Raw genomic sequence first — 23,905 nt, forward strand, 5'->3', positions numbered from 1 at the left:
GTTGATTTTCATAATATTGTTCATAATTATTCGTCAAATGTGCGATGTTGTGATTTTCTGCCATAACATACCCATCATGGATTCAAGCCTAGATCTTCCCTTCGTAGTAAGGATTGACTATCTGGCTGCGCACTATTGAATTAAGTAAAGCATGTCTGCCCGGAGGCTTATCAGCGTAGGAAGTTAGGCAAAATAGAAGAAGTTTTAAATGTGTCCAAAACTCACATCACATTGTTTGTTATAAAAAGTAGAAATAATAGACCTTAAATCAGTTCTAATTGGACATTGGAACGTTTATCTTGTTCCTTCAACTCACACGTGATAAAGCCCGAATGTCTTCAACAACGACAGTACCGCGTGTATGCCGGCTTAGTATTATCTAAATGAGCATACATCTAGGCGTAAAATGCGAATCAATCGAGGATTCATTTCGATCCAGGCATTGCTTTGTTAGCAAGGTATGACAAACAGGCACCGTGGTAATCACTTCATTCATTCATCACTTCACCGTGGTAAATACGATCATTTTATACTTAAATTTCTTTCAAAGCAGCGAGAAATATGCTCTCGATTAGTTTTCCTTGGTTTGGTTTTATTTTGAGACTTACGATAACGTTTTGTTAGAAAGAGAAAAACCTTGACATAACCTCCCAATGCGTGGCATCATGTACAAAATCATGTTGAAATAATTTATCAATAAATTACTACTCGCATTGCGCCGCTGCTTACCGACCTACATACATCCTTACGATTAATATCAGCTTACAGCTCTAACTTCGCACCGTTACATGCCGATCCCTAGAATGCTAGGGCGAGTCCACATCCACATTCCCATCGAGTTGTCATGGTGAAATCAAAACGGACGTTCCAATCTAGAGCCCTAGTACTCTTTGCCCATCACCTTCTCGATCCAGGGTACGAACTTCTGGATGTTGGTGTACACTCCGGGCAGATGTTCCCGACCGCACCCGATGCCCCAGGACACTAGCCCGATCAGCGTTTTGCGTCCCTCGATCGAAAGCGTTAGCGGTCCCCCCGAGTCACCCTGGCAGCTGTCTCGGCCTCCCTCCTTGTAGCCGGCGCACAGGAAAACGTCGTGTATGGTTTCGCGCCGCCCGGCCGCCCGGAACCATCGCTGGCATCGTTCGTTCGGTATTACCTCAACGTCCACTTCCTTTGGAGAGAGAGTGAGAGTGAAGAAAGGAGAAAATTATAGAAAAAGAACATACATTGATTAATTAGTGATTGTCTGGTACACAACATTTCATTGGAAATCAATCTTACCTGCAGCACAGAGGGAACCGTGCTTTGACCGTGCCGTGTTCGGCCCCAACCAGCAACGGTTGCCATTTTGCCTACCAGCTTAACGCTTTTGGGAGGTAGACAAACGGGCAGTATATGTTGTCGAAACACAACCTTCCGATCTAGTTTAACCTGTAAGAACATTGGAGTTAATGATCATGGTGTATCGTGGGAAGAGCTAGCGTATCCTTACCAATGCAATATCGTTACGGAAGTCACTCGGAGAGTAGTTTGGATGCACCTCTTTCCGTTCTATCGAGTACTCTTCGTGTGTTAACCGCTCTTCCTGATCCCGAACGTCCCACTCGCCAAGTCGAACCTTTAGGTTGCTGTTTGGGGTCCTAAAATTGAATACAAATGATGCTTTAGTGTCACGAATCAATGAAATTCTGTAAATCTATGAAATGAAAACTCACGTCGCGACACAGTGAGCCGCCGTAACGACCCAGCGGTTCGATATCAGTGCACCACCGCAGCTGAGCTTTTTCGTCAGGAAGCCCGATTTGATGAGCGCCGCCTGCCATGGATGTGTCCCGAACCCACTCGAATGGCCACCGACGATACGGTTCGTGCGAGTGTACAGCTCACCACAACCTGTGGAAATTTAAAGCGAAAAAGGATCTATAAGCATACGGTTCATAAGTAGCTGGTCAATTCCATTCAATGAATGGACTTTTTAAACTCCAAATACAACTATTCCAATATTCCGTAGTGCATCTACATTTAAGAGAATGTTAAAAGATATCTAAAGGTGATCGCATGTTTCCATTGCAAAGGTGCATTGTGTGGTGAATCAACAGTTCTCGGGAATTCTTAAGCGTCTACTGCAAGCGCGTGAAAAGTGTGGAAATAGGTGCACGGTGTGTGAAATTAAGGGTGCAAGATCGCACAAGGTGCTTCCGACGGAGCATATGAACAACCGAACCATTTGTGAGAAATCATGTTAAAACGTTGCTTGAAATCAATGAAGGAATAAGTGAATGCATGCAGTCTTGATGCACCTTTCAGGCAACGTTTGTTTACACGATTCTCAACTGCTCTTACACACTCCAAACCAAAGAATAAAATAGAAAAGCGAAAAACAGAAAGAAAGACTCAAACTCGAAGCGGAACTACGCATTGGACGACCGAGGATCTTCCACCCTCTTAGGGGCGGATCCCACCACAACCGGGGACAAGGAATCGGCATACAGGGCAGGAAACACTACGTAAAAAAACAGGGTGGCAAGAAACTACTGGCGGACAGTCTGGTACCGTTCTCGATGCCGTATCCATCGTCCTCCTGCGGTGGGTAGCCGAACACGGCCGACGGTGGTCGTAACTGTCCACCGGAACCGCTGGGCCCCCCGTACAGTACCGTCGGCCGGGAAGCGAAGCTATACGGCCGGTCATGATCGCTATCATCGATCGGCCCAAAGTGTGACGATGGTGGTGCTGGTGGTGATGATGGCGGTCTTGCCGAATGTCCTCCGTGCAGTGGTGGTTGTGGCTTTGCCGGCGAGAACGGTGACGAACCGCTTCCGAGATGATTGCCATCGAAGCCCCACTCGGGAGGCGGTGCACCGGTGGCGTGGTGCTGGTGCGGCGATGGCAGATGCTGGTGCGGATTCACCTGATGGTGGCCGTGGTAGAGTGGGGGAGCATTGAAGCTACCGCCACCACCGCTGCCGCCCACGGAAAACAGTGACGTCGTCTGGGTGGTCTGTGGACGGTTCTGATGGGACGAGGGCGATCCCGACACTGACGATGAGGATGATGAGGACGACGACGAGGAGGAGGAGGAAGATGACGGCGAGGCGGGTGGATAGAAACCGAACAGGTTTATAATGTCACCTAAGTATTGAGAGTTTAGTGATGAAGTATGGCAGCAAACATGTGTGATAGGTTATCATTGGTGAGGCTTGAAGGAGGATTATAGTTTCCATTTTGTTGGTTGTTGCGAGCCTTAAGATCTATAGTCGTCCAAAGTTTTGTCTTTGTTTGGTCAATGCATCTCGCTCTATATCTTGTTTTTAATTGTGAAGACATACACTCTAAATGTTGTATATTCTTATTTGTGCCACTGCAGTGATTTTGCAGTTTAAAATTATTTTATACATGTTGCCAAGCTTTATTTGTTATGCTGGATGGCTGGATACAAAGAGCATCATCATCATGGATAAATATAATATTAGAAGGGCCATTAACTAAAAACTTAGATTGCTCTTCATGTTCTAGACAATCGGTTTCAGCATTTGACATAGGAATATTATGATTTTTCGAACAATACTAGGAAAAGCAGTATTAACATTTTTCCTCGAATAGTACAAGTTAGTTATCATAGTTGTGTTCTTGAGATAAGTTTAGGTTTATTACTAATATTATATTTAATTACGTAGTAATGTGAACGATTCATTCTAAGAAATAATTATTAATATTATTTATTTTTCAAAATGTGTGTAAGATGATCCACATTACGCGTAATGGAAAGCTCATATTCATTCAGTAAATTTCAAACTAATGAAAAATAACTCAACATAAGTTATTAATAGTGAACGATAATTGTAAAAAAAAATATATATCTTTACATGTATTTTAAAATATTTACCATCGGTACTCAATGCCTAAAACTTAAAAAAAAATAATTCTTACCAAAATAATTTTAAGAATTTATGTGGTTTAATTTGTATTACAATTTCCAATAAGTATTTTATGTGAGAAGAAAAATATTTTTTGTCGCTTAATAATTGAATAAGCCAAATTGGTTAACAAGTCTGTTCAATGCAGCTTTGCAGAACTCAAAAAAACCATGAACAATGTAAAATACAGCTTCTTCTTCTTATTTTTTTTTGGCTGAACAACCGTTGTCGGTCAAGGCCTGTCTGTACCACTACTTGTGGATTTGGCTTAAAGTGACTTTATTGATCCCCCCATAGCAGGATAGTCAGTCCTACGTATGGCGGCACGGTCCATTAGAGGCTTGAACCCATGGCGGGCATATTGTTAAGTCGTACATGTTGACTACTGTACTATGAGACCGGCAAAATAAAGCAGTTCAACCAATAAACCAATATCAAAATACCAATAAATTAATAAATAAACCAATACATCAACATCAAAATACCTTACTCTAGGTTTACAAACGTTCCAATGCACCATATGCTTTATAACTAATACATTAAATGCTTTGTATTGAATGCGATTCATCATTTTTATTTAAACAAGCTTTGTTTTGAATAACTTAAGCAAAACAAAGGTCACGCTTGGATAACGGCTTGTTTAAACACACATTCCCAATTATCTCCAACCGCCGCCCAACATTGTTCGCACGATGCTCTATTTCATTTCTTTTCTTGCTTTAACGCCCTCAACCGCACGCTGACTGAATTGAGCTGGAGACACTCTGCTCCGCTCAACGGTAAGCCACGTGACGCCACTGTTGCTTATTCACCCTCCGCTTAAGTCTGCCACGGATGATAAAGCGCCACACCTCGAGGGGGGGGGGGGGGGAGTTCCCTTTTCGATGAGTTATGAGCCACTTGGGCGTGTGTGTACCGTGTCGCGTAAATGTTTTCATTTTTCATCTGCACTTTCGTCACCCTGTCACCGCTGTGTGCTGCAGTGCAATGTAGTTTTCCGCAGCATAGCCCGCAGCGGGTGTTTTCTTTCGCACGTTTCATACGCGCTGGGGAGACACATTCGCGACACCACACTTTCCACACGGCTTAAGCTTAACGCTCTGCAGCTTTTCCCTCCGCTACCTTAAATGGTGGAGCGATGGTACCCGGAATGACACAACAGCCATTTTCGATTACCATTGTAAAGTGAGATCGAGGTTGCGGAATTTAATTACCGATTTATCCGTCTCGCCTATCCGTCAAGGTCGTTCCTAGACGCGAGCATAAATCGTTTTATCGACAGCGCGCGAACGGTGGCGATGCGTAACTGACCCATTTAGATCGCGTGGTGAAGTAGGGCATGAACTATGGCCCTAATTGCTCAACAGTTGCACCGTGCGTTTTCAATTACCGCGCGCTTGCGGTGTAAGCAGAGGCAGTTGGTAAGTAACAGTTGTTGCACTGTTATCCATAAAAGCTTCCCGGATAGCGGTCACTCGGCTGTTTATCGCAACAGGAAGACCGGCTGATAACATTTCATCGCACAGTTGAATTGGTCAATCGATTGGGATGAAAGTGTTTGCAAATTGTTACATAAATGAGAACGACTCAAAACGGCAACCGGAGATCGTGAGTTTAAAAAAAATGGTGAAAGTAACAATATCTCTCATCTTAATCAGGAAAGAAGATTAAAAATCCGGTTTAAAATGTGCACCAATGCCCACTGAAAGTGTTTGCTTGAATGCTACATAAACTACATGAATGTTGCATAATCATGCATGGTTTATAATTACAGAGGAGAATGTGCGATTTTTTAAATGTAACATTAGATTAAAGCAAATTAATAATCAGCATTATATATTTCACTAATAAATAAATTGATAAATTCCACTACAATCCAAACATGTTTTACACATGATCTTCAATGTCTTATATTAAAGCTTTTTTGAGTGTTGAAGCACTATAGCCACAGTATAAATGCCTTCAGTTACACATTTTTTCTCCAAAATAGATCATAGATTTGATATGTTACACTGAAATTATTTAAATAGGTGTGAAGACACAGAAAAACAAGTGCATTGCATCGAGTGCTTTGGTATGATGTATTATCAGTGAAAGAAAATCATAGCCAGCCAGTTATTTTTCTTAACGCTAGCTAAGCAAGCAAAGAGGCTTTCCCTTCACTGACAGCCAAAGCGGTACCTTATCATTGCTATCCGCTACGCAATTTCAAACCGGAACATACGGTTGGCAGTGAAATTAACCAGCAGCGGCAGAGGAAGAAAAGTCTCATTTTCCCTTTAAACAATGCTCGCGCGGGACTGGCTGGCTGTAAATCATCATGTGGCACATGTGGCCGTAAAGTGCGTCTAACGAAGATGAGTGACGCTGATAATTGTTATCGCCACCCTCTGGAAGGGCCCCCACTAACCCATGGCATGGCAATGAAAAGCGTATGCAGTGGTGGCCCTCTCCCGCCATACCATAACCACCACTCGCGGTTGTATTGTTTAGCGCTTGACAAAAGCTGGCAAACACCAATTTCAATAGACAGCCTTTGCTCGCGCCCCTCGTCCCACGTACACCGTGCAGTGCGTGTGGGTGTGTGTGCAACAACGGCTGACGCTGGCCACCGGGACACGCTTTGCATCGCAGGAAACTGAAAGGCTGCTGGATTATGCTGCTGGCTGATGCGGCGCGGCTTGAGCGCACAAAAGCGAACAAACTGTGCACAACCGTTGGTCGTGAAATGGTCCATTGCAGGTTTGTTTGAGCGGCGATTTGTTTGAACAACACGAAATGGAGCTTAAAGCAGCGATTTACCTCTGGCAAGGATTAATCCATAATGATCAGGCCCACCGTACAGGAAATGTTTAGTAGATGTGAGCACAGCAAGTGCCTTGCCGTGTCACGTGCGCGAAAGCTAGCATCGGTGTTTTTTTTTTGCGAGTCATTCGAGAAAGCGGCCAAATAAATAACCAACCAGTGCACGGGCGACAAAACCAAAATTGGCATCGTTTTTCCCGTTCGTTACCCCGGCGTTGCGATTCGAAGGCGGATGTGAAGCGTTAGGCAAACGTTATCCATGATGAGGCAATTGCAGGCGAGCTTTCCATGGCTTTCCTGCCGTTAACCCCGCTGCCTTTCTGCATGCGCTTCATTTTAATACGGAGATTAAAGAGGCAAAGAGCGGTGCGTTTATGTCAGAGACCGGGGCTGAGATTAAGTCGTTTCGCGATGCCGGTCTGCCATCAGTCAGGTGTCAAACGCCTGTTTGTCAAAGTGTCGGCTGTTTCCATTTCAAACAATTGGGAAGTGGTTGGGAATGGCCCTCGAGAACGGGCCCCGAACGGGACGGGCTATACTTACTCGCATTGTGGACGGCACCATGCTCGGGATCACTTTCCGGCGCAAAGTCGCGATCGATGCAGCAGGACCATATCATACCACCTGAGCAGAGATCGAGCGGTTTACCGCCCCCGAGCACGCAGGACAGCGACAGGCCGCACTCGAACTTGCGCCCCTTGTGCCGGCATGTTTGGGGAATCACTGAAAGGAGAGTTAAATGTAAGATGGTTTTAATAAATAGAAAGAAAATTCACAATTAACGTAAATCAAGAAAGGCGTTTTTTTAATTAGAAACAACACATTTTCTTAATAAAAATAATAAGCGTAAGTGTAGTAATAATCAGAATGGAAAGCTAAGGAAAAAGCCAAAAAGGATGAACAACAACTAAACATATTAAAATAAAGAACTAGACATAACAAAAATAAATAAAAAAACAAGCTTAAAGTACCATTTCAATTAAAATTAAAAATAACAGCAATATTGATAACACATGTATCGTTTAGACAAGTTATGTTATGAGTTTAAAATTACAAGGTTTTCCAGGGGTTCTCGTAGTGGAGGGACACTTCCTTAACTTTTTCTTAATGGATGTGAACTTCACATGATGGAAATTGGACTATAAGGCACCATTTTTGGACAGGCTCCTTAGAAATTCCTATTGGTTTTGTCCAACAAGAGTGCTATAGAGTCCAATTCCTATAATATAAAGTTAATTTCAAATAAGAAAGAATCATTAAAGTGTATCACAGCTATGAGCACTCCTGGGAAACCCTGTAATACTAAAAAGAAGGCGGAAATAAAATGTCTTAAATTGAAGGAAACATACGAGTTTTGTAACATAATAAATTAAATCAATCAAAGAATGTACAACATCACGCAAAAAAAGTGGGACATATCATAACAAAACAAAAAACTAAAATTGCATTCAGAGCTGGAAAGTCATAAAACAAATAAATTGAATAGAATAAACATTGAACATTGTTATTATGAGAATGCATGAAAAAGCATGTCAATTGTCACAGAATACAAACAATAGATATGTTGCTATTGTAAGAAGTTGAACAACTGTTGAAATAGTTAATAAATAGTTAATAAACCTAACGTTCAGTGACGAATACAAGCAAACAAGTGCATAAATCATACAAACTGAGTGTTTTTTTATTTTTGTACTCTGCTATATACATATATTTCTCTTAATAAGTGTTGCCAGGCCAGACCTGCTGTTCGACACTAATAGTTTTGGCTAACGGTCTAAATTCGTAAAGGACAAAATGATCTTTTTTTTATTAATTCCGGAAGAACAAATTTTACTGTTTTTAATATTTTTGAAAAACAGAAACGATCAAAGGTATTAATAGATTTCTTCAAAACTAAAATATTCATTTATAAACCAGACAGACGTTTCATTCTCTTAAACGAACAATTTCCCACAACACACATCGCTTTCAAGATCGCGTTTCAACCTACTTCTACCCAGCAGCTCAATGATCGAGTTTTGACCGTAATCCTCATTGTTGAACGTTTGTCGCTTCCCGAGCGCATCCAGTATCAATATATCCTGCTCTTGCTGTGGCGATGGTCCACTTTGACCACCGGCCGTTTCCATCAGCAGGATGAGCACCACCAACAGCATGTGGCATGCGAGCGTGGACCGTAACCGGTGATCACCGGTTCGTCGCAGTATCGACATCCTCTGCCACATGTTATCTAGCAGGTGCATTATTGACTTGCTTCGCGTTATTGTTGCCCACACGCCGTTGCAGGATCTCGCGCGCGCTCGCGTGATTACGAAATCAACAGATTCACCTTTTGCACCTTTACACCAAGCACACCTGTACGCACATTTGCTTTGCACCGAAGCCGCACTTTTGTCGTCACGTGGTGGAACTAATCTATGCAGTGCCGTACACTATACACCCTCACCGACACGAAAAAAATGTGCAAAAAAAAAAACACACCCGTACCCAGTCGGTGGCACTAATTTCGGGCCGCAACGTTAACGTAACACGCGTATTATCATCATCGGCAGCATTATGGAACAGTGGATGAGGAGCGGTGGGAACGAGACGACTACAAGAAACACAAAAAAAGGAAACACTTTCTTATTTCGCGCAGCAACACTTTTTACTTCTTTTCACTAGTACTGCCAGACACAGTGCCACAAAATTCGGGAGCCGGATGTGTTTTTTTTTCTTCTTTTTTTTTGCTTTTGGGTTCGCTTTCTGTGCGTGCTGATGAACGCAGAACCAGTGACAACAGCGAAGACTCACGAAATACAGGAAAGGAAAAAAACACAATGATGATGCCTTGGCGGCTGGTGGCTGTATGCTCCAGTGATGCCGTCAAGTGGTCAAAATTTCCCACCACCACTTCCGGTGTTTGCAGATGCGGCCCGGCCGTTGCGCAACACTTCAATCGGCTGACTTTGGCCAATGGAAGCTGCCCTGGCAACTCGATACGATCCCAGGCTCGGTGAGTTTTTCGCAAGGAAATGAATTGCAAAAGACGATGATGATTGCACCGATTGCACACCGTATCACTTCCGTACGGCAGGGGAGGGGAAGCACTTTAAATGGACCTTTTACATGCAACTACACTTGCCACACTACAGCGACTGCAGTCGGATCATTAAGCCCTACTGCTAGCGCTCCTTGCAAGAAAGGAGCACTTTGCCCGATCGGTACAATGAACTCTCACAAACTGATGGATCTTTTGCTATACACTAGCATACACAAACATACATACACACACGTGAAAGCAACACAGGCACACGTTCATCAGTGGCTTCAACACCCGCACAATGTGCGCTCTCGTTTGCGGTCGAGCGATCTATATACCGTGGTACCAGACCGTGCGCTGCGCCGGGGGGAAATGAGAATTTTTCTCTCCACCTTCGCGAGCACCGCTCAAGATGTTCCCACGTATCTGCCCGCCCGGTGGAGTGTGGACGCGAGTGGTAGGCGCACTGGGGGCACGACGCAGGCAATTTCACTTTCTGTTGCAGGCGCACACCTTTCTTCGGCCTCTCTGCTCGCTGTACCGAGCGTGACCGTGGGACCACGGTCAGCAGTCGCTCCGGCAGGTCGCGGGTCGCGGCTGTGCGAGGGCCGATGGATAATGAACGAGATAAGGCGAGAGCGGGAAGAGGGCCGTCGAGTTCAGTTCAGGTTCAGTGAGCTGAGGTTCTTCATCTTGACACGCTAATGACGCCCTACGAACTCTGCTGCGATCGTCGAAACCTTCCCAAATGCTTCCGCTCGGCTCGGGGTCTCGGGAAATGAAATTAATTTCAATCAGATCTGTGTGTAGTGCTTGGATGTATTTAATTTTTGCACCACACAACCACACACTCTGGCACACTGTCACCTTGTTTTGATCGCGTCACTGCAGCAAACTTTCACGCCGTCCCGATCCGTGCACGCGTTGGAACACGCCGTGGGAGAAAGGAACTACCCCGTCACGATCGCTTTGTCGAAGGAGCAAAAACGGCGGGGGAAAGAAAGGAAGAAAAAAAAACAGACAGGACCGCACCACCAAAACAGGCACACGCGTCGTGCTTGAGGGTTGCCGATGAACTGACGCGTACCAGCCGCGGTGCAGTCAGCATGCGGTCCAACCCCGCGCAGACGATCGCGGAGGGAACAGCTTGATGGAGACAAAGAGTCGCTCGGATTCGAAGATGAACTCGCTGAGTACCTTTCTCCTAGTGGTGGGTGGTAGCGTGCTTGCTTAAGGGTGGTGTTCACTTCCCAGCGAGTGAGTTCCCAAGACTGTTTTGTTTGTTTTAATCAACTTGGGAGACAGCATCACGGTTAACCCGCGGAGCGGAGTCATGTGCGAATTAACGGAGGTTCGTCGCTTGCTGGGTGGTGCGTCGCGCGTTGAAGTCGTTTGTTTTTATTCGAGTGCAGCGTCGTTCCGGGTGTACCCGCGCAGTGGTGACTGATCGAGACGGGCCGATAAGAATGCGGAGCCGCAATTACTGTGCCAGCACTGGGTTGCTTCCGGTGCAGCGGGTAGAATGTTCCGGGAGTGGTGTTATGGCATGATCTTAACACACTCTGTGTCGATTTGGATGAATGTGTGGCATGGAGTAACGGGTTCTGCCAGGGGTTTTTCGAAAAAGGGCACGACGATGCGTTAAGGGCATGGTATGTGCGGTAATTGTCTTGTGTGATATAATTGTTGGAGTAGATAAAGTGTAACAATATCTAGATGATCATGGCGTGATACAACGAACAGCACGCATGTGGTGCGATTGACCTAGTAAAGGGTAATGTTTAAGCAGAGCTCTATTGTTTTGCTTTAATATTGTATACATGAAACCAAGTTTTGGTTGAAATACATCATTACTTTGAGTAACAGATTTAAATAAAAAATGTCAAAGTTCCAATTTAAAACGGTAATCTGGAGCAAGCTGGTGCTCCATTTATAAATCATTTTAATTTTAAATAAATAGAACAAAAATGATTCAACCTTTGTTCAAATACATTCTAATAAATTTATTACAATTTGTCTTTTATAAATCGTACAAGAACATTATTCAAAACTTAATTTTAGGTTCCATTCCTAATCCATTTTTTGCGCTCAGTAATCTGCGATCTATCTCGATCATCTTTTTAGATTGAAATGGATTTTAAATTGAAAATAATATTTTATTTTTCTAAAAACCCTATTCGATCAGTTAATTTTAAATGTCTCAATCTAAATAAGTTTAAATGCAAACAAGAATTCAGGACAGTAATTAGCATGTCTCAAGGCACAATTTTCCTTGCGCGACGAGGAGGACGGATCTACAAAAAGTTTTCACTTTAATTGCCGCCCCATGGAAACTAGTCAGTGAGTTCTGGCCCTTTTCCGACCCCCCCCCCCAATTCAGCCACAAAACGAAGAAGAAATAATAGCAATTTTCCATTTGTCCGCTTCTCTCTTACTCTGCCATGGCAAAGTTTTCGCTTCCAATCCATCTTATCCGAACTGGTGCACAAACTGCATCAAGCAAAGGCCTCACGCCGTCTCTTTGTCGCGCTCTCTATTATATCACTTCACCCAAATACAAGCGCCTTGCCAAGCACTTACCACTAAGCTTACGCCGATTGCACATTATGCATACACGCTCATCCTCCGCCTCCTGGGTCCGGCCGGCCCGTGTGTCACCGTGGTAGGTGTCGAAAGTGTTTCAGTCGCCGCTCCCGGGGCCCCGGCAGTTTTGGCGTTGGCAATGGTGGTCTCGGTTTGCGGTTTTAGCGTGAATAGTGAGCCAGCCCGCATAAAAAGAGAGCGGACGCAAACACACACAGACACATTTATTCGCCAGTGCAGGAGAAAGTGCCTGAAATTATACGCCACTGGCGCTAGTGGAGGGAGTTTGGTATTACTAAGCCTTGAGCGATCGGGACACAGTGGTAAGGTGTGCGATGGTGCAAAAATAATCCCTCCCAAGCGCTCGGTCCCACCGACCACTTTAGCTCCAAACGCGCTGTTCGTGTAAGAAGCCATGTGCCATCAGTGGTGTAACTGCTGCTGAAGTGGAAGCAACCACAAAGCGACATTCGATCAGGCTTTCGTCGCTAATCCGCCTGTAATGAAGCTATCCATTTGTGATCGGTCTGTTCGAGTTGAATAATTCTGTGCGCTGTCACCGATCGCAACATAATCGTCGAGAGCCGGCTCAACCTTTGCCGGGGGCTCTCAGAGAGAGGGTCTCACTTACATAACGTCTGCACTACCACCCGCACACTGTAAGATCGCAGCGGCAGGGCGCCTTTGCTACCTTTTGCAGTCCACCATTTCCTCGGGGTGTTTTTCGGCCATATTTATCGCCCGATCGCCCTCTTCCGACGGCCCGCTCGTGAAAGAAAGCGAAAGTGAGCGAAAGATTGAGGCCGCCCCGTTTACTTTCTCTTTCCGGTTGCGGTTTATTTGGTCACCGTTGTGGGATGGTGGGTGCCATTTTCGAGAGGGCATGAAATTGGACTCGTTCCGTCTTTTTCGGCCAGCGGGTAGCGCGACTTTCCATGGATGGGCTTGGGGTGGTGTTTATTGTGATTGTGAGTGTGTTTCCAATGGGAAGGAAGATGCTTTATGACGCGACTGTGTCTGTGTCAGTGGAACAGACAGTGAGCCAATGCGGTGTGACAATCTCACTGCAATGATGTGACGGTAAAGTTATTAAACGCACAATTCGCACATTAATGTTTCGACAGTTTGACGAGGCCCGCTCGCTTCCCACCCGTGCATTATGCGTGAGTGCGCACTGTTGCGTAAGTGTTAACAGCAGTTCGGTGCGCGGCACGACATTTTTAGGGGAAGCAGGTAGCGTCGATCGTTTGAAATGTGTCTGTGAGCTGGCGAGGTACACTTTATTTGATTTTAATAATGTGCGAAAATGACACAATAATGATTGTTATCGAACGCAAAACCCAAACAGTGTTTTCCGGTCGATTACGTGATAGCTCGGGATGATACAAATAATACGTTTATAATTGCAATATGAGTGAAATAAAATGAAATGGAAAGAAAACAGGTTTTTGGATAGCGACCAAATCGTAATGTTTTGGCTTCCCTTATTGTATACTTTGATGTATTTTTTATTTTAATATTGAGACAAATGACATCAGTGATCATCAAGCGATCAGAACATTCTCACATAAAATTATTTAGTTTTTTTTTAATGACTGGTTAGTAGACTTCAATAAAATAAGGTACATGATGCTTTTTACAATAAAAAAATTTATAAAAAAACTATTTATGTAAGTACATTTTGAAATGAGAAACAAAAAAGTAAACAAATATTACGTTGAAAAGAGTTCACTTTTTGTATTTTATTTTGTTTCAACAATTTTCTAAGCAAAATTTAAAATGTTAGAACCATATACAGTTTGTTCCCGAGTTGCGCGGTTTGTGCTTTCCCGAGGAATCCGCGTAACTCGAATATCCGCGTATGTCGAATTTCGAGATTTTCAGTCAAATGATATTTAATTAGTCGATATTTTTTATTCAATTTCGTATTTGTATACACTTAATCATTTATTTGAAACGGTTCGTGCAAAACATTCTGATAGTTTTGGCTTTTAAGTGGATTAAATTTATCAGCAAAAATGAAATTTATACTGCATTGCGCCAATTCTTGAAGCAAATTGCACTGATTTGACATTTGATGTGTCAAATCAAGAAAACCGCGTAGCTCCGAATCCGCGTAACTTTCTCAATTATAAGAACAAATCATATGAAATAAATTATTGAGTGTTTATAAGTGCCAAATTCAATTTCAAAAATCGTCAATTATCGAAAGCAATTTTATGAATTTGACAATTCTTTGAGGAAATTAGACTGATTTGACCACTTTAAAAACCATTTAAAAAAGTAAAAATTTGTAAAGTTCAGACGAAATCAGATCCATTTACTAATTTGGTGGTTAAACATATTCTACTTCAAGCAAAATTATACGAAAATGAGTTATAATTTTATTGAAAACCTCGAAATTAGGCTACGCATATATTCGAGACACGTTACTGCCTCCGGTCCGCATTAATCGCGTATATTGGAGAATACCTGTACGCGGATATTCGAGTTAAGCGGATGCCTCTGAAGCGCAAAACCGGGAACAACTTGAATATTAAAATCTTTGTGTTTTTTTCAAAGCGATTGTGCTTACTTAGTTTCATACTCTCAATTAGTCACAATAATCCACAGACATTATCGATCGTACATTGCGATTAATTTCCAAAGCTCTATTTAATGTTATTAACTACAAAACCAAACCACACCACAACAAACCACCACAATTTCCCCCCAATCGTCATACACATGGTCTCGAACCAGCCGTTCTAATTACTCACTTCCGTCGAACTCTTCGAAGAATCGGCCCTGCTTCGGCAGCTGGCGGCTGATGAGGGTGCGCAAATTTTCCCGATCCAGCACCTCGTTGAAGTGCGCGTTAGCGCTGACTCCCCCTCCATCGCCGGGCGGGTTCTGTGCTGCTACCGCGAGCACGACAACGGCAGCAATCTGCAGCAACGAAGCGAAGCTCCAACCAGGATGCAGCCGCTGCAGTGGAAATCTGCAACGCATAGCGAGAGTTCCTTCGACGCCCGCGCTAAGCCTTGCGTGTGCACGTGCGCTGGCTGCAAACTTCCCCTTTTCACTGGAACTGGTTTCGAAATGGACACACACACACGTAAAGCCCACGCTCGATCGCGTAATCACTCTCACTATCCGGTCGAAACCGCGGCCGCCAAGGGGTGGACGCGAGGGTTTGTTTTCGTTTGGTCGGAAGGTGTGACACGCGCGATTTGACGATTGACGATTACGATAGCAGGTCACGATTAGGCTTTTTGGAGGACCTAATTTTTTCGACCGACCATTGGGCAAGTGAACTTGGAACTGGAAAAAACGGCCAGCCTTATGCGTTTGTCACAAGCTGTCACAACGGTTTAGCTAATGGGTGGGAATTGAAACGGTTGAATCCGTGCGTGCTGGTTTGGAATCGAGGCCACGGGGAATGCACAGCGGAGGACGAACGCTGCAGGAAACTGGATTCAGATGATACGTTTCACTTTCACAAACAGAAAAAAAGCACCACGGACTAATGGCGGGAAGGCACTTTGGGGGCTCGCAGCGCCCTGTGAAAACGTGCGACTCGTTTCTTTTTATTAGTGATTTCTACTAAAATAATCACCAACCAAGTGATTGAAATTTCCGTTTTATTTTTCAACACACACACCTACACTCGCACGAGATAAAATGATAGGCTTTGCCTGCTCACACAGCGGACACTTTGGGTCCCACGAGGGTTACGTTGGCCGTCTCTGGTGGAGAGAGGATGATCGTCGTTTGATCCGTTCGCGCGGATCAAACCAAGCGGATCACTTCCGAATTGGCTTTGGCGGGAGTTTAAGGGGCAGGTAGCAGGGGTGCAAGGCACAAAAATGAAAGCTTTTTGTTGTGGTGGTGCCTGTGGACTTCACTTTCACAGAGGCTGGTCGACACAGGAGCACTCAGACGCGCGCGCACGAACGAACGAATGACCTGTCACTGAGCTGTAGTATTTGCAGAAATGGCTCGCACTGGTAGGAAAAATGGACAAACCTACTCTTCGCACAAACACACCTTTCTTCTTCCTCCCCCACTTGCTGTGGGCGTTATGCAACCGTTTCTTCTTGCGCACGCGCGCGCGTTATGGAATTATGAATCACTCGACTCCCTCCCGTCGACCGTTTTTCGAAAACCGACCGTCAAGGTTGCAGACCCCGTTTTGGGGAACCGGATAGGCGATCGGTGGAAAACCCTTACGTACGTACGATGCGATCGTGGCGCTGTCTACCGGGATACTGTGGCCGGTTTCGTGCCGTGGCTGGTGGTGGCTCGCCGGTTCAATCTCTTGTCCCACCACAACCGCACACCGTGGCCGCGGTTTTTGTCAGAGCGGTTGCCTCGTTGACTCAATGGTTAGAAGAGAAAAACGAGCCAACCACACATGGAAACGTTCATAAAAGCCTCAACGAGCGGACGGAACAGTTCACGATCACGACACACACACACACACACACACACAAACACACACGCAGTATCACTGCGATGTGGAGGAAGCAAACACCGAAGCAAGCAGCCTTAACGACCCTCCCGGTAGAGCTTGCCTGCTTGCTCGAGCTGCAGGAAAAAGGTTTATCCGGAAGGGTAAAGTACCTCCGGGGGGAGTTTTGTGTTTTCGATCGGCTACCGGCGCTAAGGTGGAAGCTTTATAGCTTCGCATTATCATTCCTCATGGTCTGATTCTTGCCGTTGACGGCTGGTGTGTGTTTCATCAGAAGACGTATCAAACCCGCCACCACCCAAAAAAACGGTATTTGAGTAACTTATTTTATGGCATAACGTTTTTTCTACCGTACAAAATATGATCAAAGCCCGAATTTAGCACAACATTTAACCCATCTAGGGGAGTGATGAATGCTTCACTTACCCAGTGGCTACCGCATACGAGCCTCTGCGAACGCGCGGATAGCAAACCCTCTTCTGTGGTCATAAAAAAACAACACTTCCTACCCCGGACGCCGGCACTGCCATTCGGTATGTGTATCGGAACTTTCGCAAAAATGTTGTTAAACATTTCTCCCGACCAGGCCTACGCTTCCGTGGGCCGGCCATCCGGAGACCGTGTGCGCCTGTTGACCGTGACGCGATCACGGTATCAGATCCTCGGTCTAGCTGTGGGAAATAATTAGCCTGGCGATGGGTGCTGGGGAGTGTGTGTGTGTATGGTTGTGTGTGTTTGCGTTTAGGTGGAGCCGGCGAGGCTCGACAGTTCGGAATAATTTCACTTTGACCGCTTGGGCCGGTGAAAAGGTGAGAAAAACAGAGGAAACCGATAGGTGCGCAAAACAGGCGGAAGCTCAATAGAGCGGTACGGTGTGCGGTACGGGTGGTCAGGGGGCACTGTTTTAATGGTGTGATTAATTTCCTATGGCTTTTTCATGCGTGCAATTTTGTTCTGTTGGAAAATGCCTTAGTAACTATTTTAGAGGATTAACAAAGAGGCATGTGTGACTTTTTTGTGCAAAGTAAAATATTTTTATTTGAGTCCAATTCAATCAATCTAAAACAAATGGATATAATATGAATGACTGTTACTATATTGATACGTGGTTGGGGTTTAACTCTCATCGATGAACAAATTACTCTTTTTGAATTTAACATTAATCTATCCTACATGATCTACTGTTGTAGCGCCTTAAAATGAAAAAATAAAGTGATACATTCGTCAACTTGAACGACTTAATAGCATGCCCATCACAGGTTAAAGCCTGAACTGGACCGTTCCCTCGTAGAAGGGATTGACTATCCGGCTGCGTGGTAATGAATTAAATCTCGAAAGCCTGTATAAGCTGGCATGTCCGCGTAGACGTTAATAGAAGAAGAAGTAGAAGAGTAAAATAAACAAAAATAAGCATTTTAAGATACCTATAAGAAAGATACAATTTTTTTTCAAATTGTATTCAATTATTTTCAATACCGAAATCCGGTTGCAACTGACAAAACAAAATTCAAATCAGTTCTAAATGCTACACTCGAAGGTGTGATGCGGGTTGCATAATGCACAGGTGGTGAGTAAAGAATCTGATCATAGGGTATGCAATCCGCACAACGGTCGCCAAATCAATTTGAAACTTGATTTACGAGTAGTAATGATACGTTATGAAACATATTAAGACAATTTATTTATTATATAAGAAGACAAAGGTATATAGAAAGGTATTTGATACAATTTCTTTTAAAAATGATTTTTGATTATAAAAATGTATACGTACAGAAAATGAATTTTTTTAATGGAATTTTTGTATAAGGTTTCAGACGGGTTAATATGTTTTTCTGATTTAATTTAAAGTAGTGGTTATTCCTAATACATATTTCAAAGGGTAGCTATAAAAAAATATTTTCAATCTGATGGCATTTTGCCTTCGTTTGTTTCTTTTTATATGGCTCAACAATGATATTTGGTCTAGCCCTATTGTAGCTATTCATTGGCTTTGCTATTGTCAGACTAGTTTACATTTAAAGCATGATTTGGATTGCAAAATCCTATTGGCTCATCGATGCATTTTTTTTTATTAAATAATATATAATTTTTAAAGTAATAAACAATTAAATCATTTCATCGAACCACACGCTTGTACAAAGCGCATGGAAATAATTGTTTTCATGAATAAACCTTTCAATATTCGAAGGCCGGCATGACTGATTAGGTTGTAATGCAAGCCTTTGCAGTCTTCTTTGTATAAAACACCATAAGAGGAGAAACTTAATAGATTATCAAAGGTTAGTTGCTGCTATCTATATTTAGACAATTTTCTCAAATCTATTACAGATGAAAAAAGGCATAGCTCATTGAAGATATACAAAAAATATTAGTATTTCGCAGAGCTTGTATTTTAATTTTGAACTCGTTTTTTGGTCTTTCTATCTTAAACTGTTTGATTGTGATATTACGACTACTACACTCTTATTAGTGGAAATAACTGATTACGTACGATAAATAATTTATTTCATAAAATTCATTGCATTGTTCGCTCGCTCTAGAAATTAGCGTCACTTGAAGAATACAGAGAGCTGTCAGTCAATCATTCAAACTAGTAAAATCTTCCTAAGAAATTGTGTAGCACGGTAGCTTTTGAAACGTTTTGCACCACTAGTAAGGGTAGAAGATTTTCATCGTTTTGTTACGTTTTGTTTGCATCGTTCGCGGATAAAAAAATGAAAAAAAGATCACAATAGTGTGCTGTATTCGCTTTCGCCAGGTTGATTAAAATGCTATCTCAATAAATAATCAATACTGTTTTTACTGCACCGCTGGTTTGCACTGTTTTCGGGAGGGGAGTGAAGAGAGCACCACGGGAAGACATACGGCATGCCCCTTCCTGCCTTACGCGTAGATAACGCTCTGTATCCATTTGATTGTTTTCTGCACATTGTGGTAGATGCCGGGCTGATGGTCAACGCCACAGCCGAACCCAGCGCTGGTAATGCCGATCAGCGTGTAGCGTCCGCGATCGTTGATGATTAGTGGCCCACCCGAGTCACCCAAGCAAGCATCCTGATGTCCATCGGAATGGCCGGCGCAGAACATCTCGTTGAACAGCTCCACGTTGATGTTTTTGCTGCTGTGCCATCGCAAACATTCTTTTGTACCTAAAAACAAAACAAACAAAAAACATACATTATAATAGCTCTCACTGCTTAAACCAATGCTCCCTTACTAATGATAGGAACGGCCGCCGTTCGAAGGATGTTGGTACCCGTCTGGCCCATGTTGGCGTTGGTTTTACCCCACCCGGCAATGATGCCCTTGCGGCCGACCAGCTCCAGCGGCCGCATCGGCAGACAGATGGGCAGTATGTGTGACTTGTAGCCGGCCGGCCGGGTAAGCTTCAGCAGGGCCAAATCGTAGCGATCCGGTTGCGTCATGCGGAAGATAAACTTCGGATGGACGATTTTCATCTCCACCCGGTGCTTCTCCGCCGGCAGGGGTTCAACAATTTTGCCCGAGTTTTGCGTATCGAGCTCGCCCAGATAGATGAGGATGTCCTTCAGCCGGGCCTGCTGGATGCAGTGGGCCGCAGTGGCGACGAACCGGCGTGACACCAGCACTCCGCCGCACTGGTACTCCGCTATGCGGATGTGCGCCTGCCACGGGTACTCGGCAAAGTTGGCCGTCCGTCCGCCGATGATGCGCTTCTGCAGCGTGTTCTGTGACGTTTGCGGAATGCCACATTCGTTCTGGGGGTGAACAAGAAGCTTACTATTAATTGTGCTCCAATTGGAATTTATGTCGATTGCTTGGGACTCACCTGCATCAGCTGGTCGGAGCGACGATGGAAGAAGCTTTTCTTCTTGGTGAAGCTTTGGGGAGGAACAAGCATGTTGGGTCGGTTCACCGGTACGATGGGCTGCAGCACTGGCACCATCGGTACCATCGGTCCGGCGTACGCTACCTTCGGCGCAAGAACGGCACTCGATTGCTCATTGTCGTACACACAGCAGGACATGAGCCATCGGTTTTCGCCACAGCCGGACACGTGCCGTCCACCCTCCAGCCAGCAGGAGAAGGAAAGCCGACAGGTGCGGACCTGGTTCTGGTAGACGCAGGTGTCCGGCAGACCCAGCACATTATGAATGATGTCTGCAAAGGGTAGGAAAAATGAGATTCGTTTTTGGTAATAAAAAATAAGATTATTCAATAAATTATCCGAATCGATTTTGCGAGAGTTGTTTATCAACTTTGAACAATATGTCTAGAACAGGCTACTCAACATGCTGCGATGGATTATGTTAAAAATACTTGAAGATGGCGAACAATCCATTTCTTTCTACTAACGTTTGCATTTAAGAAAAATGACAAAAACAGTCGATTTTTCATGCACCGTAATCTGCACTAACGAAACGATATTGACACTTTCAATAGTAGTATCCCATGAGTCAACAGATAAAATGTGATACTTCTATTAGTCGAACTACAACCGTGATGACCAAAAACGTGAAGTAACTTCGTTCCAAAGCGTGCGCAATCAAGGAACGGCACCCCGTAGCATCTAGAATGGACTCCGTGCTATAGTTTGTGGACGTCATAGGCCTGTTCCGGCAACTACAACATCTTGGAACTATTAGACAACAATCAGAGCATCGAAAGAAAGCCCAGTTCCAAATGGCCGACTACCCTGTGCGACAAGAAGCTCCAAATGATGCTGAAAATGAAGACCGAGGGAAAAGTCTCTACATCGCTGTGTTTGCTTGACTGGGAGGTCGATGAAACTAGTCAAACAGTCTACTATGAAAAACACGAACAAACATATCAGGAAGCAGAAAACCGTGCTCAAAGGCAGCGACAAGCAATAACACCAAAATTCAATCTAATCGTTTTAGGCGAATTTCGATATTTCGATAACACCCTAGTCCGCAAACTGGTCTAAAATCCCCCAGCTGCATCACATCGACATTTTATGGACAAGCTTAATGCAAAACCTCTATTCCAACACTTTTGTAGCGAAAAATGAAGAGGAATTGTTAAAAACCGAAGGTAGTTCCTAAAAATTCAGTGCCATCCGAAAGAAGGCCATTGTTTATAGCAAACACTAGAAATTGAAACTAAAATTCAACAACTGAAAGGGAAAAGTATGGTCATTGAAGCACTCAACTAAATTCGTCTCCATTTGTTCTCACGCACTTATTTATGTTTCAAGAACCTGGTTAAATAGTTCAACGCCAGTGCGTTGCTCCGTTTACTCCATTCCTTAAAATAGTCTGCGTGGAATCATAATTAGTAGTTTGGAAAACCCTGCCCAAGCAGTTTATTGTTCAAATTTCTGTGTATTCCACGTTCGGTTTATGTAATGGGCAATTTTGAGCTTTTCTAGACTGAGGAATTAAACTGTCTTAAAACTATTTAGTGGACCTAGTTAGATCACAACTTTAAAGAACAGTGGATACTGAACATGTCTAATTATTGCACATCATGGTTTGATGTCATTGTTGAATGGAAATTTTAATTAACTTTAATACAAAATATAAAAATTGTATGTTATTCATTCATTTCAATAGCTACGTGTGCGTTAATGCAGCCACGTTTCAATTTCATGAGCTGTTAAGAGGGGCAAATAGTGATTGTTTCACAAGCGAAAATTAAAATACAGCCATAACCATCCACAATAGACAGCAATAAGAGATGATTGCATTGAACGGGATAGGTTAAGTTGTTAAGAAAAAAAAAAAACATTAATCATCAAAGTAATTATAAAGCACCATCGTTTTGCAAGATGGTAGCTGCCGCCGCATGACGAATTCCAATCGCTTGCGAAATCCAACACAACACAGCTTCAAACGCTGCCCAGTGGCTTCCCTCTGCGATTGCAACACTCAAAACTTTGTGCCCGGCGTTTGCTTCGGCAAGCGCAACCGCGATTACTCTTCATATTTCACCTGTCACGGTGAAGCATCGACTGGCTAGGTGCAAGATAGATGAGAGAGAAAAAAATTGACCACTATGTCAGGGCTGTCTGTGCACTCCGGGCGGCCACAATCTCGAGTGGCAGCACACGGCCGGTACGGATGCTGTTTGATCTTCGGTCGATGCTGGTGAGGTGCTGAACGCAACGACGCGGGGCACGGTGAATTGGCAACATTTCGTAGCCCCAACTTCCTAGCTCCTCATTAACCTACATCCGGACCAGGTGGATCGGATCCTCCTCCTCCCTGGGGCAGACACCTTGTGGAATGGGGCAATTACTTTCCGATCGCTGACCGTTCGATGCGAGATTCGCGATCGTCCAATCTGGGCGCGCTCGTTGATGATAGTGCAGCCGAGCAGGCGTGACCTCGAACTTCACGGGACGGACGCGCACGGGCACAAGCGTGCGTGAAATCCGTCACAATCGTCCACACGTTACGATCGGTGGGTTTTTGAGAAAAAAGGTTGGGCACACCGAACGATGGCCTAATTTGTGCCTAGCGGCGTGGGTAAGATCGATGTGAAGAAGTGTTTTTTACCCCCCCAATGGCTACAAAACGTTAGACATGCAGAAATAATAGCTTTGTTCGGGCCAAATCCCAGTCGCATTGGTCGCACGAGAACACGATGGAGCACGCTGAGTAGCAGCTCGGTGTAAAATCGTTCCTATAAATGCTTTGATGCAACATGTTCAAACAACTTCAAACGGTGCACGAGGTACCTAGAAGCGAAACTTACTTGCGTGTACGAGCGTGGAAAAGCATCCGAACCAAATCAGCAATCCTACGGTGCGGGTTGGGAAATGCCCTGAGAGCATCTTCTTCTGTTTGCGGGCGGCCGACGATTGCGTCGTATTTTCATTCTTCTGAAATAGAAACGTGGTGAGAAGATCGTGGGATCAGCGATGGTTTGCAATTTCGTGGGAGCCGGCGAACCTGCTGGGAAGGTTGAAACTGGTTGAAGAATGGCTTCAAAGTTCGTTAGAATTAAAAGGTGGCATTTTTTGAGTTTAGTGATCATTTCTAGTGGCTAAGCGCCGATCCCAGCCAAACAAGCATGGAAGAGTGTTACGGTTCAACATTCAAGTTATGCAACGGTGTGTAGCGGCATTCTATTTACATATTATACGGCATGCTTTGGCGTTCGAGCTGAGATAAGCTG

At 44.2% G+C, this 23,905-nt stretch overlaps 1 protein-coding gene across 1 annotated transcript in view; it reads right to left on the reverse strand.

Annotated features, from left to right (window-relative positions):
- Positions 1–585: 585 nt before the first annotated feature.
- Positions 586–23,905, reverse strand: part of LOC121595559 — a 33,611-nt gene continuing 10,291 nt past the window's right edge. Inside the window, exons 2-14 of the mRNA XM_041919605.1 lie at positions 23,483–23,609; positions 20,592–20,923; positions 20,001–20,520; positions 19,671–19,932; positions 15,086–15,310; positions 9,213–9,318; positions 8,716–9,157; positions 7,269–7,448; positions 2,557–3,135; positions 1,719–1,896; positions 1,496–1,643; positions 1,285–1,434; positions 586–1,174 (exon numbers count right to left, since the gene is read on the reverse strand). Coding sequence (XP_041775539.1) covers positions 881–1,174; positions 1,285–1,434; positions 1,496–1,643; positions 1,719–1,896; positions 2,557–3,135; positions 7,269–7,448; positions 8,716–9,157; positions 9,213–9,318; positions 15,086–15,310; positions 19,671–19,932; positions 20,001–20,520; positions 20,592–20,923; positions 23,483–23,561 — 3,495 coding nt within the window. The 5' untranslated portion in view covers positions 23,562–23,609 and the 3' untranslated portion in view covers positions 586–880. The remainder of the gene's footprint in view (positions 1,175–1,284; positions 1,435–1,495; positions 1,644–1,718; positions 1,897–2,556; positions 3,136–7,268; positions 7,449–8,715; positions 9,158–9,212; positions 9,319–15,085; positions 15,311–19,670; positions 19,933–20,000; positions 20,521–20,591; positions 20,924–23,482; positions 23,610–23,905) is intronic.

Source organism: Anopheles merus, chromosome 3R, assembly GCF_017562075.2.
Source record: "Anopheles merus strain MAF chromosome 3R, AmerM5.1, whole genome shotgun sequence".
NCBI classification, from domain to species: Eukaryota; Metazoa; Arthropoda; class Insecta; order Diptera; family Culicidae; genus Anopheles; species Anopheles merus.